The 21044-nt window shown below is 44.1% G+C and overlaps 1 protein-coding gene across 3 annotated transcripts in view; it reads right to left on the reverse strand.

Annotated features, from left to right (window-relative positions):
- SH3RF2 (SH3 domain containing ring finger 2) overlaps window positions 1-21044 on the reverse strand; it is a 133545-nt gene that overhangs the window by 70029 nt on the left and 42472 nt on the right. For all 3 annotated transcript variants that reach the window (XM_062189735.1, XM_062189736.1, XM_062189734.1), the window contains exons 3-4: window positions 6417-6686; window positions 2657-2752 (exon numbers count right to left, since the gene is read on the reverse strand). In XM_062189735.1, coding sequence (XP_062045719.1) covers window positions 2657-2752; window positions 6417-6686 — 366 coding nt within the window. The remainder of the gene's footprint in view (window positions 1-2656; window positions 2753-6416; window positions 6687-21044) is intronic.

Below are 21044 nucleotides of genomic sequence, written 5' to 3' on the forward strand. Positions count from 1 at the left end.
TTATCCTTTTGTCCTGTAGTCAGGACAGTCTTTAAAAAGCCAAATATGATCAAGTCACTGTCTCACATAAAACCTCTCAATGGCTTCTATTGGCCTTTGGATCAAATCTAAACTTTATGATATGGCAAGGATGACAATACCAGATAGTCCCTGTGGTCCCTTATATTTCTCAGCTGACTTGAAGTTAGGTGGGGCTATGTATATGACTATTCAAGCCAGTGGGACATGAGTGGGAGTGACATGTGTCACTTAGGAGCTGAGGCATGTAACTGCTGGTACACAACTCCATCATCTACTCTTCCTCTATGGCGGTGACTAGAAGTCCACCTGTTCCTGATGGTGCAGTTACAAGATGCTCTAGCCCAGACAAGAAATGTGAGTGAGAAATAACATTTTCTTTGTTGAGCCTTTGAGATGGTAGTGCTGTTTATTACAGCAGCATTTCCTAGCCCATCCCACTTTCATAGAATGCTTTACAGAGCGCTCTGTGATCTGGATCCCATCGACTTCTCTGGCTTAATTTTTCTGTTATTCTCACGCTCTCTCAACTCCGACTTTGATATTCTTTAGGCCACTTGGATACACTTCACTTCTTCATCCTGAAGGACTCTTACACATGCTGTCTCCATTCTCTAAAATGCACTTCCCTCCATTCTTGCCTGTTTAACTCCAATCATCTGTCAGATCTTGGATTAAATAGTGTGTGCTGACCCCAACCCCGGGAAGTTGTACATCATAACCCACTAGGAGTTCCTCTGCTTCTCTCTTTGCATTATTTATCACACTTAGGATAACTTCAGTAATCTCTGACTTTCCAGTCTCTGACAGTAGGAACCATATTTGTCTTGTTTTTAAAACTCTAGAACATAGCACAGGACCAGACATAGCAGACACTTCATGAAAAATTACCTGAATGATTTAATATACATTTAGGACAGCGTCCCACTGTCTGTTCTCTTAATTTTTTTCCTGATGACAATGACCATCTTCCAGATAGTCTTCCATTCATTCACTTGCTCTACTCTCCTTTCAAAATGGTATGCTTATTGTGTATTAGGCTGGTGTGAGATGTGCAACCAACACACCCATCAGGTGTTCAGAGAGGAAAGAGAACACCGAGTGACCAACCAGCTTCTGAAATTTCGTGAAGAAAGTAGATTTCTATCTGAGCCTTGGAAAATGAGTGCCATTTGAGCAAGTTGAGTGAATTGGGTGAGTATTACTGGAAAGGGTCCCAACAAGAGAAAAAGCATTCGGGATGGGGATTGTTTAGGAGAGATGCTAGGAGGACCAGCCCCTCTGGATGCTTCTTTCCTCCCTCCCTTCTATAGTGCGGCACTAATTGAGTAGAAGGCACGCAGCGAATCTTGAAAGCTGGACAATGCTCTGGGCACACCACTCATTCCAGAACCTGCTTTGGCTCCTGTGAGTGGAAGCACTGGTCTCTTCTCCCAAATATGCCTCCGTTCTGTTGTCATCCCTTTAGCCCCCAGAGGGCAGAACAGCACACCTTGTACTGTGTTCATAGCTCCCTACTATTTATTTTTAACTGTTCATTTTAAAAACTCATATTTACTACTTCTTAATGCTTTATGCATGTTAAGCACCTCATAAGTGCAGTTAAACAATGAAACCCCTTGTTTAAATTTGTCATGACTTGTTCCCAGCCAGAGTGAAGTACATAGCCAGTGAGGTGAGAGATGATAGTTTATATTATTACACTGGAGAAATAGCCTCGTATACTTTTTTTTTTAAATAAAAAAGGCATATTTCAAAACCACAAAATAAATATATACTCATTTTAGAAGACTTAGAAAATACAAGCTGGCAGAAGAAAAAACATTTTGACTCTCACCATCTAGTGATCACTACTGTCAGTATTTTGTATGTATCTCATCGTTGATCCATTTATAATCACACACATACATTTTTATAGTTTCATATAAATCAATTTATGTTTTTATTGGCAAAGACATACAAAATTTGCCATATTAACCATTTTTATGTCAACAGTTCACTATTGTGAAGTACAGTGATGAAACAGATTTCTATAACTTCTTCATTTTACAAATTGAAACTCCATGCATTAAACTTGATTTCTCACCTGAAAATAAATCATAGTTTTTTTCCCATAATACCAAATATTCCATGATACAAATATTATTCTCTAACATTATTTTTGATGTATATATTCTTTTCCATCACCATATTTTTTTTGAAAAGCAAATCCTAATTTTTGGTTATTTAGGTTATTTTTTGTTTTTCACTATTGTATTATTATATATAATACAATGGCAAATATTTTTGCATATCTTATACATATGTATTTGTGTATTTGTTTAAATATTTCCTTCCAGCGAACTCCAAGATGTGGAATTGCTGACTTGTAGGAGGTGCACATTTTTAAGGTTTTTGATATGAATTTGTTTGAGTTTGTATGTGAGAGATTTCATCAATTTACCCTCCTGACAGCAGAATGGGAAGGGCCCATTTCTCCACACTTGCCAGAATTGGGTATTACCACGTGGTATCTTTCCTTTGGAGACTTTAGATAGATCTGAAAGAAGCCTCATGTCAAACAGGAATTGCTCTCCTGTGTCACAGGGGCCATGCATGTTCTGAGTAAGCTTGGATCAGACACTGATCTGATACGTACCTCCACAAACAAGATAGGGAAGATGCCTACTTTATCTCCCAACTTGCCTTCTGCCCAGTTCTCATCCACTCGGCTGATCACAGTGATGATGTCATCCTGCAACAGAAAGTCTCATGGTTAGCATTTACTCTCGGTTTTCAGGTAACAGAAGCTTTCAATGGAGATCAGATTGGAGTCAGATGGTGTAAGGTGCATGTAGCTCTTGCATGATTTATTGAGCAAAGCTTGCTACTAAAATGAACTTTTTTTTTTTTTTGACAGGCAGAGTGGATAGTGAGAGAGAGAGAAACAGAGAGAAAGGTCTTCCTTTTTGCTGTTGGTTCACCCTCCAACAGCCACTGCGGCTGGTGCATCTCAGTGATCCGAAGCCAGGAGCCAGGTGCTTCTCCTGGTCTCCCACGCGGGTGCAGGGCCCGAGGACTTGGGCCATCCTCCACTGCCTTCCCGGGCCATAGCAGAGAGCTGGCCTGGAAGAGGGGCAACCGGGATAGAATCCGGCGCCCCAACCGGGACTAGAACCCGGTGTGCCGGCGCCACAAGGCGGAGGATTAGCCTGTTAAGCCACAGCGCCGGCCTAAAGTGAACTTTTTCAATAAAGGACTAGAGTTGGGTCACCAAGACTACTAGGGGAATAGAAATAATTTGGAGTATCAATGAAATCAGTAGAGAAACTTGGATGTTTCTAATTGTCAATCACTAGCAGCAACCAAGGTTTTCATTTAAATTAATCTGATGGAGCAATTGAGATGGGAGTCATAGGGAGACATACTTGCAGCTTGGCAAAAAGGATAGGAGCCGGCATTGTGGTGTAGCAGGTTAAGCTGCCACTTGCCATGCCAGCATCCCCTATGGGCACCAGTTCAAGTGGCTGCTGCTTATTTTTGATCCAGCTTCCTTCTAATGCACCTGAGAAAGCAGCAGAAGATGGCCCAAGAGCTTGGATCCCTGCACCCATGAGGGAAGCATGGATAGAATTCCTGGCTTCAGCCTGGACCAGCCCTGGCTGTTGCGGCCAGCAGATGGAAGATTCTCTCTCTCTCTTTCTCTCTTTCTCTTCTCTGCCTTTCCTCTCTGTGACTTTGCCTTTCAAGTAAACAAATAAATTTTAAAAGAAATAAGGATGAAATTGTGTTCTCATTTTGAAGAATTTTCAGAACCTCTTCAACTTTTAATATATCAAGCAAAAAGCTTCTCCTCAAATTTATCTCATTACAAAAGGTTTTATGTAAATTTGTAGAAACATTTGAAAATATAGATAAGCAAAGCAAGAAAAATTTGCTGCTGCTATAGATACAACTACTGTTAAGAGCTTGTTTGACACATTTTCCCAGATTCTTTTGTGTCAAGATAAAACATAAAAAAAACAAATATAATTATTTCAAAAAACTTAAAAACACATGCACACAATGAAGTGCATAATTTCAGTGTAATGCTTGAGGAAGTTTACATTTGAATATATCCATGAAAGCCCACTCAGATCAAGAACATTTCTAGTACCCAGAAGTCTCATTTATGCACTATCCTACCATCAGCAATGGAAACACTCTCTTCTGACTGCTAGCACTGGACAGTCTTTATTTTGCCCATTGTTGTACTTCCTACAAGTGAAGCCCACGGGACACATTGGTTTTCTATGTCAGGAGCACCTTTCCATTTCCATTCATCTTCATCAATCTGAGCCTGTGTATTAACTCAGTCAAGATCTCCTGCTCTCTCTGCTTCTGCTCATGCTCCTCTGTAGTCTACATGAATGCAAATCTAAGTTTATTATGGCATAATACTTTTTCTTAGCTTCCTTTGTCCTTATTACAATTTGCAGCTGCACATTTATTGGTTATTATTTCATTAATGGCAGTCCACCCTATCAAACTATACACTCCATGTGTTCAGGGGCAGGGTTTATTTTGCTCATCTCTGTCATCCTAACACCTAACACAGTGGTTCCCCTTCAGGTGTCTCAGCAAATATCTCTTGAATATATGCATGCATAAGTGAACGGGTGAATATGGGAATAAGCTGCACAGTTTACTGAGAAAGCACTAGGAAAAGAGCAGCCTTGGGAGGGAAGCTCTTGCATTTAATTTGGACACGCTGAGTTCAGGAAGTCCATGGGACTTCCCAGGATACTCTCAGCTGTCCATGGTCCTGCAGGATAGATCCAATCGTCACTTTTCCTTTCGTTGTCATAATCTTCCATTATGTGTCTGTTTCTTCCACTGGACTATTGACTTCTCAAAGGCAGGGACAGTGAACCGCCACTGCATCCCCAGTGGCCAGCTTGGCACACAGATGGGCTCAGGAAATGAATGAACATGTGGAGTAGGTGTGTGGATTCCTAAGAGAGTTGCAGAAGTAGACAATGCCTCTTGCTTATGTTTTCTTGCAACATTGTCACCAGAGCTCAGTGATTAATGCGAGCACAAAGTAAATACTCAATAAATGTTTGTGGGGGAAGGCACTTAGCCTAATGTTAAGATATCCATGCCCCACAAAGAAGTGCTTGAGTTTGATACTTGGCTGTGGTTCCTACTCTAGCTTCCTGCTAATACAGATCTAGGGAGGCAGTGGTGATAGCTCAAGTGACTTGGCTCCTGCCACCCGTACAGGAGAACTTGATTGTGTTCCTCGTTCTGCACTTCAACCCTCAAGTCATTTTGAGCATTTGGACAGTGAACTAGTGGATGGGAGCCCCTTCCTACCCCCAAATAAATAAGTAAAATGAATGTTTGTAGGAATGAACTGACCTTGCTTTAACTGTAGTCTAAGCATAAACTTTGCAGTTGGAGCTATACAACAATCTTCCTTAGGATTCTCACTCTGAAGTGCCAAGACAATAATGAAAACCATTCTTTCAAAGTGGTTATATAACTGAGGTTATATAGCTTGAGAAAATCTGAAGTAAATCTCATTTCTGGTAGTGGGGAATAAAAATGTTTCACAAAACATAAGACTTCCTGAGCTACTGCAGTGGTGCCATTTCCAATACTTACACTCGATCTACTTAGCACAAGTAGAAAACAAACAATCCCAACTTTGATTCTTAAGACAGAATCTGAATGTTTTTTAGAATAACAAGTACTGAATATACAGAATTAAGGTAGTAGAATTGGCATTTCTTGCAAGTGGTGAAGAATCATCCAATGAAAACAAAGAGACCAAAAAAAAAAATCTTAGAGTAATGAATGTGCTTGGAAAATAGATCTTGTAAGAGGTTGCTTATGCATACAGGTATGCTAAGGCCATTGTGTTTGTCTGGAGTGTTCTAAATGCTGTGTTTACAACCAAATAGAATGCTGTAAGTGAGCGGGACTAGGTAACCAGAAGTGAGTGTAACAAGAGCGCCCTTCCGGCCATGTGATGGAGGTAGGACTGCAGTTTGGAGCAGTAGGGTGTCTTCATTTTCTGTCCACATCTTTCCTATTGCTCTGCCAGGATAGGAACAGTGAGTTGTTCATGCTCCATCCCCAGTGTCTGCAAAGAATAAATACTCAAACGTGAGTGCTGAATGAATGAATGAGTAAATACTTATTTTTGTAATTGCAATAGAAAAGCTTAAGGATTTCTATGAAACTCTTGTTAGCAGATTTCTCTGAAGATTTTACTTCCATGTAATTTGATCTATGTACAAATGTAGGTGCACACAAGTACATTTATGTATAAGATGCATATAATTTTAAGAATCAGCCAGTTAAATGTATCTGGGCCCTACTATGGCTTCTGTGTGGTCCCCAGTGACTTTGGTAGTTACCCAGACCCTTACCTTGAGGAAGGTCAAGCAATCCTGGTTCTCACCCTTGTCCTTGTTTCGTAGATCAAAGTTGTAGAGGGCCCTGCAGAGCGGGGGTGGCTGGGGCAGGTGCTTGATGACTTCCACAGCGCTGGCTGGGAAGATCCCACTGACTCCATTGATCTCCCCCTGGAACCAATTCTCATCCAGCTGTCTCCGGAGGAGGATGACGTCTCCCTTGTTAAAGCTCAGGTCACCAGCACTCTGGCCTCTGTAGCTGCATAAGGCCTTGGCTCGAGGCACCTGTGGTGGCACAGACCAGGAACACATGCAGTTAGCTTAAAGACTGGAGGGACAGAAGGTCTGATAGTAATAACTAATTCCCAAGCACTTCTGATGTACTGAGTGTGTGTGGGTGAATGTATATATGTACTATGGCTTTTAAGCTAGCCAGCACCTCCTTTTAAGTATGGACCAGAATTTTATTTATTTATTTAATTTTAATTTTAGAGGTAAAGAAACAGCGAACACATACTTCCATTTGCTTGCTCACTGCTTGAATGCCTGCAGCACGGATGCTGGGCTTGGCTGAATTCAGGAGTTTGGATCTCAATCCCAGTCTCCCACAGAGGTGGCTGGGACCCAACCACTTGGGCCATCACCACTGCCTCCTGGGGTGCACATTAGCAGCAAGCTGGAGTCTGGACTGGAGCTGGAACTTAAACCTGGTACTATTAGTATGGTATGTGACAGTCCCAACAGATGTCTTAGTTGCTATGCCAAATGCCTGCCCTTTGAGGTAGGCACTCAATTTCTCCCATTCATAAATTAGGGTGACTGAGGCATAGAGTGGTTCCATAACCTGTGTAAAGTGACATACCTGGGAAATGGCAGATATGAGAGCTGAACTCAGTCTACCTGATTCTAGAATCGTTTTTTTTTTTTTTTTTTTGACAGGCAGAGTGGACAGTGAGAGAGAGAGACAGAGAGAAAGGTCTTCCTTTTCCGTTGGTTCACCATCCAATGGCCGCTACAGACAATGCACTGTGGCCAGCGCACCGCGCTGATCCGAAGCCAGGAGCCAGGTGCTTCCTCCTGGTCTTCCACGTGGGTGTAGGGCCCAAGCACTTGGGCCATCCTCCACTGTACTCCTGAGGCACAGCAGAGAGCTGGACTGGAAGAGGAGCAACCGGGACAGAATCTGGTGCCCCAACAGGGACTAGAACCCGGGGTGCTGGCGCTGCTGGTGGAGGATTAGCCTAGTGAGCTGCAGCACTGGCAATACAACTGTTTTTTTTAAAAAAAGATTTATTTATTGATTTGAAAGGCAGAATTACAGAGAGGAAGAGGTAGAGAGAGAGAGAGAGAGAGAGAGAGATCTTCCATCTGCTGGTTCACTCCCCAAATGGCTGCAACAGCCAGAGCTGGGCCGATCTGAAGCCAGGAGCCAGGGGCTTCTTCCAGGTCTTCCACATGGGTGCAGGGCCCAAGGAGTTGGGCCATCTTCTACTGCTTTCCCAGGCCATAACAGAGAGCTGGATTGGAAGTGGAGCAGCCGGGTCTTGAACCAGTGCCCATATGGGATGCCGGCACCCCAGGCCGTGGCCTTTACCTGCTACACCACAGCACCGGCCCCTAGATACAATTCTCAGAACATGATGATATCCCCTTCCTTCTCTCTTTCTGTCTCTTTTTAGTTTTTGAGATAACAGATTTTAAGTATATTTTAAGGAAAAAGGCTTAATACACCAAATAAAAAGTTTAACAAGAAAAAAGATTCTAGTTTAGTGGGAATATGGACAATGGCTATAAACAACAATTGAGTAGAAAAATGACCAATTCACTCAGATGCAGTAAATTTTAAAGTAATCACAGATAGTAAAAATATAGTAGTATAACATTGGTTTGACAAAGGTATGAAACAAAGTTCCACAAAGCTGTATTTGCAGTAGTACTCATACACACAGCATTGCTTTTTGTTTGTTTAAACTTTAGCTGCCATGCGTCAGGGAGAACATATGGATTTGTCTTTCTGGGTAGAACCCTTGTTCCGAATCACTATGCGGGGGTCAGGCTTGGACACGACTCCACCACTATGTGAACCGCAGGCAGTGATGACTCAGCTTGTGAATCCTGATTTTGAATTATGCTTCACCTCCTTGCACTAGCGTGACGTGGCAAGTTGGCTAACCTTTCTTAGACCATGCTCATTTATGAAATGGGGTATTCGGCTGTTGTGATGAATTAATAATAATAATCATGCATTTAACTTCTTGCCTAGCATATAGTATGTGCTCAGTGGATGGCATCCATTATCATCACCACTTTATAATGGAAGGCTAATGATTCCAGGTCTTGCTAGTTCTCAGTGGTGATGGGAAGAAAGTAGAAAGTGTTATATGAGAGTAAAGCAGCTGAATTGGTCTTCTGCCATCTCTAGAAATCGTAAATCTCATGAGTGTCTGGATCATTAAGAAGCTCAACCGAGACAAAGAAACAATTAGTCAGAAAGCAATCATCAGGAATTTTTTAAAAATCAGCTCATGAATCATCATTTGTCAGATCAGTTGTCTGTCTAAATAATTATTTCAGTCAAGTGCTTTTTTTTTTTTTTTTTCCCAAAATGAAACTGTTCCCTGCACACAGAAATGGCCTCATGCTGGCCTTGCTTTGTATCAGCTTGGCAAACTAAAAGTTCTTTTTTTGTTGTTTGTTTTTTTTTTAAACTTTTATTTAATGAATATAAATTTCCAGTGTACAGCTTATGGACCACAGTGGCTTCCCCCTCCCATAACTTCCCTCCCACCCGCAACCCTCCCCTCTCCCGCTCCCTCTCCCCCTCCATTTGCATCAAGATTCATTTTCAATTCTCTTTATATACAGAAGATCAGTTTAGTATAAAGGTTTCAACAGTTTGCACTCACATAGACACACAAAGTGAAACATACTGTTTGAATACTAGTTATAGCATCAAATCACAATGTACAGCACATTAAGGACAGAGATCCCACATGAGGAGCAAGTGCACAGTGGCTCCTGCTGTTGACCCAACAAATTGACACTCTAGTTTATGGCGCCAGTAACCACCCTAGGCTGTCGTCATGAGTTGCCAAGGCTATGGAAGCCTTCCAAGTTTGCCGACTCTGATCATATTTAGACAAGGTCATAAAAGACAGAGTGAGGATAGTAACCAATGATCCTAACAGTGGCATTAACCAGGTTTGAACAATTATACAGCATTAAGTGGGGAAGAGGACCATCAGTACACACAGGTTGGGAGTAGAGCCATTGGTGGTAGAGTAGAGGTTATGATTACGAAGGAATGAGGCCCGAGTATGCTAGACAGGGTCTAGAACAAAGGACAGAGTCATTATTAGAGGAGCTAAGAAAGGTGCTGTCTAAGCTACAATTAAGTTTTCTGATTGAGAGGCAAATAGAACCTGATAGAAGGGGCTTGATAATAATCTGGTGGGCTTTAGGCCTTGTAAGTTAAGAGGCCCAGACCTATCTATCTCTTCACATGGGGTATATCCTAAGGGAGGTGTGAACCTCCTAGGGGAAGGCACTCTGTTGACTTTCATTACTTGGCTGGCCTGGGAGGAGAGCTGGCCAGGTAAAGGCAGGGGGCATCTCTAACAAGAAATTTACAGTTCTGCCTGCAATGTTGCTGACCCTACTTGACCATCCCCTCAGCTGCAGTGGTCACTTTGGAAGTTGGGCTGAGTGAAGGGCTTTTCAGCTTAGAGCCAATAAGATCTGTGGCTCTGACCTGGGCATCCTTTGACTCCAGGGCAGGCCCATTTCCAGTGATCCAACTCTTGGCAGAGCTGCCAGGGCTCTTCACAAGTTGACTTCTGCTGAAGCCCAGGCTTACCACATTGCAAGCCACTGCAGTGGACTGGCCTGTTGGGTCTCCTTGAGGGCAGATCACTGTACAGATCAGCCATTAATAGGCCTGCCACCCATTGCTTCTGATGCCTAGCTTTCTTTTCCTCCTGGTTTGTGTTAAAGCAGACCAGAGGATGCAAGTCAAGGGAGTGCCCGTGTCCCATCTCTAATCTTCGGTGGCCTGAACTACAAGTCTATAGTCACAGGCATGTTCTGTAGTAGTTTTTCTAAGGTAGACAATGCCCATGAGGAAAATTATATTCTCACTTTAAAACTTTCTTTCCCTTTGGTCTGAAAGGGAGGTTTTTTCTACTTACTGTATACTTTGCTGATGGCGAAGTGAATCTAGCTATGAGATTATTATTTAAGTTCTTATTTTGGCTATGCTATTACAGAAAAATGGCAAACTAAAAGTTCTAACAATTTAGGATGAGTGGAAAGTGCTTCTGTCACCCGGCAATGTTATTGTGGGCTTTTCTGAGCAGTGGGGTGAAGTAGTGCCGTCTCAGTGTGGCACTCCCAGTGTTCACTAGGGAGGCACTAACACTGGCCACCAGAGATCTTCAGGTTTGCAATGTTCACTGGAGAAGGGAACGCCAAGCGGCGTAGGGGTGGAGAAAGATCTAACAGCTCTTTTCTAATGGGATGGTGGAGCTGTGGACACAGTAGGAAGGGCGTAGAGGTTAGAAAAACCACAGAAAACAGCTCAGCCGCAGGAAACTGGTGTACAAGCGAGCAAAGACATGTGTAGTAGGCAGGTTAACATGGTACTGTGGATGCAAGCAGGGAATTGGTTGAATAAATTATGATACACCCACCCATACAATGAAAAACTTAGCACTCATTAAATGTGATGGTGTTGATTTATAATTAATAACTGAACATTACTCATACTGTTAATAGGAGAGGTTAAAATAGTTTTGTAGGCTGCATTTCATTATATGTACATATATGCTCATACACACATAGTTTTTAACCTTGGATAATTGTGTGATAGTTGTAAACCAACATTTGAATAGTGGTTATTTATAAGTAGTATGGTTTTTAATATTAAAAAAATTCCTACACGTTTAATTGTGTTTTCTAACTTTTCTAACAATGACATTTTTTTCTGAACATTTTTATGTTTTTTCTTTAGTTTTAAGATTTAATTTTTTTTTTTTTACATTTTGCCATATTCACTTCACATGCAGACATTGCTTTTTCCTTTCCTCCACCTTGCTGTGTGGCCGCAGACACAGTCCATGGTGCTCTGGCTGCCGGCTGAAGAATGAGGATGACAGCCACGTTCAACTAGGGAGGGCAGAGGCCTGCGCAGCAGAGCTTCATACCCTTCCTGGACAGCTTCACTCCTAGACTTTCGTCAGAAAACCAAATAAACTTCCATGTTGCTGAATGCACTGTTCTTGTGGACTTAGGAAAAGTAAAAGGAAGAAAAGAATGAAAATATAGAAAAAAGAAGACTCCATGCCTCTGTGGTTTTCCACAATAATAATATCAATAGCCAATATTCATTAAGTGCTTCTTTGTGAAATATGATTTTGGAACTCTATAGCTAAATGATGATATAGGATATATGATTTTAGAACTCTATAGCCAAGCAATATATACTGTGTGAAATATATTTCACTTAAATCTCATGGCAACCTTTTTTTTTTTTGAGTTTTGCAATTCATTTATTGAAATCTTATACATATATTGTTTGGCTATAGAGTTCTAAAATCATATTTTCCAGGGCTGGCACTGTGGCGCAGTAGGTTAACCTTCCGCTTGCAATGCCGGCATCCCATATGGGTGCCGGTTCTAGTCCTGGCTGCTTCTCTTCCCATCCAGCTCTCTGCAGCTCTCTGCTATGACCTGGGAAAGCAGTGGAAGATGGCCCAAGTGCTTAGGCCCCTGTACCCAGGAAGAAGCACCTGGCTCCTGGTTTCGGATTGGCATAGCTCTGGCTGTTGTGGCCATTTGGGGAGTGAACCAGCAGATGGAAGACCTTTCTCTCTGTCTCTCTCTCTCTCTCTGTGTCTGTAACTCTCTCTCTCAAATAAATAAATAAAATCTTTAAAAAAAATCATATTTTCCAAAATGTATCCCAAATCACAGAATAATGATGATAGTAAAGGAATACATAAGTCAACATAAGTCACTCAATTCACAGCAATCCTTGAGATGTGTGTTGTTTCTAGTTCCAACTGTCTGATTAGAAAAGTGGGACTCATGGAAGCTGAAAGTTGTTCGAATTCACAGATCTAGAAAGTGATGAATTTAGGATGTGGACTCAGGTCTCTCCCCTAAGCCGACTCTTAACTAGTATTTCCCATGATAAGTCCGTGGTTTTCCTGCACCGGGATCCGGGGAGATGTTAAAGTGCAGATTCCTGCTGCCTGTCCCCAACCTGTTTTTGATCAGCATCTGTTGGAATGGGGTTCAAGTAGCTGCATTTTTATCAAGCTCTTTCATCATCCAAGTTTAGTGCTGCTGGCCTAAGCTCCATCTTATTCTAATTCAAAAGGGGGTAAAAGAGCTTTGAAAATTGTTAGAAGCCTTCTTTGTTTCCTCTCTGGAAGGTGTTTCCAGTGCAAGTGGCTTACATATTTTAATGATTACTGAGAGACTATGTCCGTCTAAAATTGAAGAAAATGTTTAAGCGGCTTTGAAGATGACCAAACTTCGAAACTTTGAGATGGCACTAATTGCTTGACCATTTCCATCTTTTCTTCATCATAAGTGAATATTTCAGGCGTGAATTGTGTGAAGTCCCTCTTCGTCTTCTTTCTCTTCATCTGGCTGATCTCTGCCCAGGAACTTTACAGAAGCGGGGTGGAGGGAGACAGGCAGGGAGGGGGCGTGGAGGGCAGAGAGTGAGTGAGAGGCTGAAAGGGTCTGAAGAGGTGAGGAAATCTACATTTCCTGGGATTCTGCCAGGCCTCAGTTTTTACTTTGTTACACTCCCGCACTTTTCATGTCTCCTCATTGATACCGTCTCCAAAGCCTCTGCCGTGGGTGATGTCACCCTATTTTACTGAGGAGGAAATGCGAGTTCTGAGACGATAAATGCTGCAGACAAGGTCACACAGTCAGTATGTGGCAGACCCAAGACTGACTTAGGCTCATGTGACCTCAAAGCCCGGTGCGTCTACCACTCTCCCTCGCTTCCACCCAGCTGCCCCCAGCTGCTGGCACCTTCGCTGTTTCTCCATCACAAAACTCATCGGGCGCTCTGTTTTTGTAATCCAACCTGAAAAGAGTGTGAATACAATTTGCTTGCTCTTGGCCATATTAGCATGAATTACTGAACTCCAGAGCCCTCACGTAGACGTTAAGCATCTGAAGAGACTCAGCTGGGTGATTCTGTGCAGTCCTCCACAGTTCTCTCCAGGGGAAATGAGTCCCAGATCTGCATCAGGTATTACAGGTTGGGTCACAGAGTCAGTGACAGCTTTATCACCAGTAATTGTTTTCTGTCCCTGCAGGAGCAGGGGTGGAGAGTGTGGAGACCTAGGGTCAGTACCAAACTCTTTTTCCTGGTGTTTTTCACAGAGCCAGATAATCCACCCTGATGCTTGTGTGTGCGCCTAAAGATTTCCTTTTTGGGGGTTCAAAAGGCTGTCTTTGCATTGGTCTCCTTCACAGGGGGTGGACACCACAAGGGCCATGATGTGATGGAGGGATAATGCATGCAGCCCAGCACATGGGAAACAAGGGCTTGCAGAGACATTAGCAATGAATTTCTGTTGTTGCTGTGCCACATGTCCCCTTCTCCGGGGACCTATTCTCTTTCTTCTGACTGGCATGCCATTCACTCTGGTCACACTATGCACAGGGCTAGCTGGCCCAGGCCGTTCAGTTAGAATACCCAATCCTGCTGGCATAGTGATTGGTGCAGGGTAGGTATGCGCCCTACTCAGGGCCAGTCGGTATTTTGATATATAGGGTGCTGAGAGAGAATCTTAGTTTCAGATCATGAGCCTTCATGATATAGGTCTTGGGCTATCCATGCAGTTAGTGAGATCCAGTATTGGACTGTGGGATCTGTGATATTTCTCAACCAGCTGACCCATCTTCCCAAGAAGCTTCAGAAGGCAGAGGAAACACAGCTTTAGTGGGATAGTTGTTTTAGTCTGCTCTTGTCTGAATACCACAGACTGGATAATTTACAAAGAACACAGGTTTATTCACCTCGTGGCTCTGGAAGTCCCAGAGCATGGGGCTGGCATCTGCTCGGCTTTTGATGAGCCCCTTCTTGTTGGGTCATGACATGGCAGGCGGCCTCCCACAGCAAGACAGAGCAAGCCAGCCAGCGAGAGCTTGATTTGTTTAATGAACCCACACCCATCATAACCCATTAATCCACTAATCCATTAATCTGTTCTAGAGGGCAGAGCCCTCATGACCCAATCCCAGGCACCTCTTAGAGGTCCCACCTCTGAACCCTCACAATGGGGATTACATGTCAGCATGCGTTTTGGTGGGGACGTTCAAACCACAGCAACAAGCATCCATATAGCCAGAGCCTTGACAATAAACTTTGAATACCTAGATCCAGCTGGGCCCGAAGGATTCAGTTTAAATGAGGTCATACCGCCAATTTACTATTTATTACTTAAGCTATTTGTAGTTATCTTTGGACACTTGAAACAAAACACGACCTAATACGTATTCAAAACCCAGAAACAGCAAAACCCCATAACAACGAACTATCCACACAGTGGAATTCAGAATCTGCGGGAAGTTGTAGCTGCCAACCAGGCTGAACTTATTTTCTGTTTAAGTAAATAAAGGGAGGCATGCATTGATACCAGGGTAAGAAAAGGAGTCCGCACGTAGTGGAACCACCACAGTACAAGGGTGAGAACTTGACCTGTTGCCATGTAAGGAATTGGCCTGGCATCGGGCGGGACTGAAATGAGCCTGCTGAGCTGACTGTTACCTCCCTGAGCTGCTCGTGTCATTGCACATCACACGGAGTGGGCATCCCTGCCTTCGACTCCACTTCTTCCTCAGCAGGTTATGAATTATCTGCAGCTGGGACATTCGGGATTGGTGTCTGACACACCTCTATATCTCTATCTGTGAGACCTTGGCACAGTAGGTATTTAATATTTAATGCTTGATGAGTGAATGAATTGGTTAATCAGAAAAGATCCATGCATTGCTGTTCCTTGGAGGAACAGTTTGGCTGATAATAATTATTTAAAAGCAGATCTATTCCCATGAGCTGGGAAAAAAAGTACTGTTTTGGTATATTTTTCAGATGTCCCCCCATCTTAATAATTTACTATTATATAGCCAGACACACAGAAAGAGTTTCTTTGTCAAATAAGCTCAGAAAATACTGAGTTAAAGAAGATCACCTAGGTCTCTTTGTTGACTGGCCTCTTGGAAACTTTATTCTGCTCATGTGACTTTTGGATTTTCACCTGGACCACTTTGCAGGATTAGGAGAACATGCCTCTGGAATGCTGAGTAGGGTACATTTGACTTCCCTTATGATTTATTGCACTGGTGAGGCAAGAGATCAACAAATTGTCCTGTATCTTAACTTGCTAGTGGCTGCTTACCCAACCTTTTGGAACTGTTTGTCGGGGGCAATGGAGTGGATGTTGGGGAGTGCTGGTTAGCCATGGTGTGTATTTCCCCTTTCAGGTGCTGAGAGTGAGCCATGTCATGACCTAACGCTCATACAATAGGAGGATCAGATCCAGCTGGCGTTAGCAAATCCCAAAGCATCCATTGCCTGGGTATTTAAGATCACCAGAACGTGCCAGTACTGTGAGGCTGTCAAGTGGAATCTCTGAATCTGAGCATGCAGATGTGAGATGAGGCTTATGAGACACTCCACGTGAGTTTCCTTTTATAGTAGAGAATTTCCTTGTACAGGGGAGGTATGGAGGTGCCAAGGCAGAATTAGGTAAGATATTGATGCACGTTCTGGCTTTTGTAACTTTGCCCACATCATTTAGCCTCCCTGATCCTTAGATTGCATCATCCACAAATTGAGGCTAATACTAATACTTCCCTTTGCTCAGCACAACTCAGCAAGGCTGGGTTATCCAAACCCTGCACATTCCAACAAAAGGTTTGGCTCTTGCCCTAGGATATAACCTCCAAGCCATTGAAATAGCCTGCCTGATCAAGGAGACTTTGTTGACCTTGTGGGTCTTGGGTCACCCCAGACAGTCTAAACTAACACTATGATTTATGGTGGGTATGCTGGGACAAGTGGAGGAGCTGGAGACTGAGGCAGCCGTGTGGGGAACCAAGCATGCTTATGTAACCAAGCCAGTAAAGTCCCTAGAGACCAAGCATTGGGTGAGCTTCTGTGGTTGCAATACTTCAAGTGCATTGTCACGCAACATTGCTAGGAGAAGGAGTGCTGTCTGCAGGACTCCACCAGAAGAGGACAGCTGGAGACCTGATGCCCTCTGGACTCTGCCCTGTGCACATCTTTTTCCAAAGCTGAGTTAAATTTGTATCCTTTTTACTGGAATAAACCATATCCGTGAGGTTTTTTTTCTTGTTGTTGAGTTATGTAAATTCTTCTAGCAAGTCTGAAGGTGGTCTTGGGACCCCCAAACATACCTTATCATGGGTTTGCTGAAAGCACCAATGAGATGAGCCACATAGAATACTTAGTAGAATGCCTGGCAGATAATACGTGCTCCACGAGTAGGATGTTTAGGGTTTTGCCCCAAGGAGGATTGAGAAGTACTTAGGCTGCTATTCTGCCTTCTGGCTGGCTGTCTTCCCTGGCTGTCCTTACCATTCATTCATTTTTTTCTTTCAACAAATATTTTTCATGTATCAATTGTGCTAGGTATATACAAGACCCTCGCCAAGCTTATCCTCTAGTCAAGGAAAGAAAGTCAAAGTTATAAACACAGATAAATCTGCAATTATCAGCTGGAGTGAATGCTATGCAGGGAAAGATTAGGGAGAGGAGAGACTGAAAGATGGGAAGGAAACCCAGTTACGAAGGATTCTCATTACCAGCTCTATCCCAGTGTCTACAATTCTACTCTGTTTTGTGACTTTTGTGCCTGTCTCTTCATTGCTCTACCCTCAGTCTTTTGTCTTAGGCCCTCTTCTTCCAGTCCCCAGTGCAAGCTGAGGTTTTACAAGTCTCTTTTTCCCTTCTTTAACCATCTCCTGCCTCTTGGATTCAGTAGGCATGACATTAGTTCCTCCCCACTTCAAACACCAGGAAACAGGGCAGACACTGTGGTGCAGTGGGTTAAGCTGGTACTTGGGACACCTGCATCCCCTATCAGAGTGCCTGGTTCCCATCCTGGCTGCTCTGCTTCCAATCCAGCTTCCTGCTAATGCATCCCAGGAGGTGGCAGATGATGGTTCAAGTGTTTAAGCCCCTGCTACCCTTGTGAGACCTGGCTGGAGTTTTAGGTTCCTGGCTCTGGTCTGGCCTAGCCCTGGATATTGTAGGCATTTGGGAAGCAAACCAGCAGATGAGATGATATCTCTCTGTATGTATGTGTGTGTGTATGTGTGAGTGTGTATGTGTCACTCTCTGTCTCTCTCCATCGGTCATTCAAGTAGATGAAAATAAATACATAAACATTAAAAATAACCACCCAGGAAATGGCATCCTGTTCTCCTTGGTCCTTCCTTCTTCCTGAGATCCAGGGGTCCTGGAGCAGAAGAAGGGTGAAGGAAGCAGGCATTCATGCAGCAGGTAGAGAAGGGGCCACCATGACCAGCAGTGCCTTCTCAGGGCTGCCAGAAGCATGCTTCCCTGTTTTCCCACCATTTCGCTGAGATGACTTTGGGGTGACCGCATCTCCCCATCACGGGAGGTCATCCCAGTCATGTCCACACAAGCTGGTTCTCAGTAAATAGCTTGGGAATGTTCTTGAAATGGGCTGGGTGATAAGTCTTACAGATGTTCAGTGGAATAGCACTGAACTCCCCAGGGAACCAAAGCATTTTTGTCACCAGCTGTTCCCACAGGAGGGCACAGGACACCTGCGGGAAAGTGGGGTTGGTATGCGGCATCCTGAGGACAAGGGGGAGCGCTCCCTCCTCCACTCCCTTCCATTATCCCCATTTCCATGGCGAGCTTTCCCAATAGGTGTGGCATTGGTGGGCCAGTCTTTCCCCCAGTGTTTGAGAAACTGAGCCAAACCCACCATGGTGAGGGAAGAAGAGTGAGTTGAATGAGCCTCCCACTGTCACCTGTCTCCTGCCTTAGGAAAACAAAGCAGCACAACTCTGGATGCTGTGCCCTGGCTTTCCGAGTTGTTTTCTCTCTTTCTCTTCGATGTGGAAGTCTCTGGAGTTGAACGAGGAAGGACTAGTGACAACATGACCCAGGCAAACAGAAGGCGGCTTCTGAAAATGGGCCCTCTGGCCTGGGGGTGTCTTTGAGCGAGCCAGAGCGGCTCTCCTGGGCCTTGTTTTCCTCATCTGTGGTGCAGGGAAGGTGTTGTTCACTGTTCCTTCCATTCTATAGATAACAAGCTTTTGAATGTTTTTAACATTTTAAATTTATTTGAGGCGTTGGGGAAGAGAGAAAGAAACTCCAAATGCCTACAATGGCTAGGTCTGGATTGAGACCAGAGCCGGCAACCAGGAATACAGTCCAGGTCTCCCACTTGAGTGACACAGACCCAACGACTTCAGCCATCAAGTGCTGTCTCCCAGGGTCTTCCTGCATTGGCAGGAAGCTGCAGGAGTCAAAAGCTGGAGTTGGGAACTGAACCCAGGCAGTCTGATGTGGGCTAAACACCTGTTCCTATAAAAGAGCTTCTTAAGGCGAAAGATTGAAGCTCCAGGAGAATTTTTTAAATAATCCTGAAATAAAGGTGATGGAGTGGATGAAACTAAAGCTGCAAAATATTGAGTCATGGGTGGGGAGTTACAGACAGTGAGAGAGAGAAAGAGAGAGGTCTTCCGTCCATTGGTTCACTGCCCAAATGGCCACAACGGCCGGAGCTGGGCCTGTCCGAAGCAGGAGCTAGGAGCTTCTTCTGGGTCTCCCACACAGGTGCAGGGGCCCAAGGACTTGGACCATCTTTCACTGCTTTCCTAGGCCATAGCAGAGAGCTGGCTCAGAAGTGGAGCAGCTGGGACTAGAACCGGTGCCCATATGGGATGCTGGCGCTGCAAGTGGCAGCTTTACCTGCTGTGCCACAGGCTTTGAAGAGGAGAGCTAATGTGGCCGATCTCGTCCTCCATTGTTAAAAGTTGCACCTCAAACAACTTACTTCAAGGTCTCCATCCATCAAGACTTGTACGTGTGTGTATGTGTGTGCGTATGTGTGTGTGTGTTTGTATGTGCATATTTTCACTTTAATTTACTGACACCAGAGGAAAAATTGCCTTGATGTTTTTTGGAGACACCAACCCGTAGGAAGTTAGAATTTTTCTATTCCGGGCCAGCATTGTGGTGTAGTGGGTAAAGCTGCTGCCTGTGATGCTGGCATCCCATGTGGGCACTGATTGGTGTCCTGGCTGCTCCACTTCTGATCCAGCTCCCTGATAATGATCTAGGAAATGCAGTGGAAGATGGCCCAAGTCCTTGGGCCCCTGCCAATCATGTGAGAAATATGAAAGAAGCTCTTGGCTCCTGGCTTTGGCCTAGCTCAGTGCTGGCTGTTGCAGCTATCTGGGGAGTGAATCAGCCAATGGAAGATTTCTCTCTTCCTCTGCCTCTCCCTCTTTCTTGCTCTAATTCTGATATTAAAAATAAGTAAATACATCTTAAAAAAAAATCCTCTCTTTCCGTTCAGCTGTCCTTGGAGCCAAGATGTTTCAGCATCAGGATTTTGTGGAAGTATGCCATTTACCTGGTTCAAATAACAATTCAGAGCACTCCTCTCACTTATACCAAAAGGAAAAGATAGGACCTTGCAGATGAAGCATGGAGTTGGACTCCATGGAAGTAGAAGGTGACTGTGTATCAAGGAGATGCTAAAGACCCACATGTCATCTGTCCCTCTGGGTACTGGGTCTTTTCTGTTAGTAGAAGGGCCAAATTCAGGAAAACTGTCTGAAAGTCTCTGAGAAATGAAAGCTATCACTGATGGTTAGGCTATCAAAGTACCCCAGCAGTTTTTTACAATCTTTTTCACTCTGAAATAGAGCTAATAGTCTCTGTTCAAAAAATGAGAACTTGTAGAATAGGTTGATGGTTCTTTGTCCCTAAAGTCATATCCAGATAGGTGCCAATATCTTTGGCATTGTCCTCTACGTGTGTTCAGAAAGTCTTATTTGGGGTGAACATCTGGCCCAGGAGTTAAGTCATTGGTTGGGACACCCATATTCATTTTTAAAATTTTTATTATTTTTTTTTTTTGGACAGGCAGAGTGGACAGTGAGAGAGAGAGACAGAGAGAAAGGTCTTCCTTTGCCGTTGGTTCACCCCCCAATAGCTGCTGTGGCCGGCACACTGCGCTGATCTGAAGCCAGGAGCCAGGTGCTTCTCCTGGTCTCCCATGTGCGTGCAGGGCCCAAGCACTTGGGCCATCCTCCCCTGCACTCCCGGGCCACAGCAGAGAGCTGGACTGGAAGAGGAGCAACCGGGACAGAATCTGGCACCCTGACAGGGACTAGAACCCCAGGTGCTGGTGCCACAGGCAGAGGATTAGCCTATTGAGCCACGGCGCCAGCCGGGACACCCATATTCAGAATGAGAGTGCCTGGCTTGGAGTTCTGTCTCCACTCCCAATTACAACTTCCTGCTAATGCAGGCTCTGGGAGGCAGCAGGTGATGGCTCACTCATTTGAGTCTCTGACACTCATTTGGGAGACCTGGATTCA

Source organism: Lepus europaeus, chromosome 4, assembly GCF_033115175.1.
Source record: "Lepus europaeus isolate LE1 chromosome 4, mLepTim1.pri, whole genome shotgun sequence".
Lineage (NCBI taxonomy): Eukaryota > Metazoa > Chordata > Mammalia > Lagomorpha > Leporidae > Lepus > Lepus europaeus.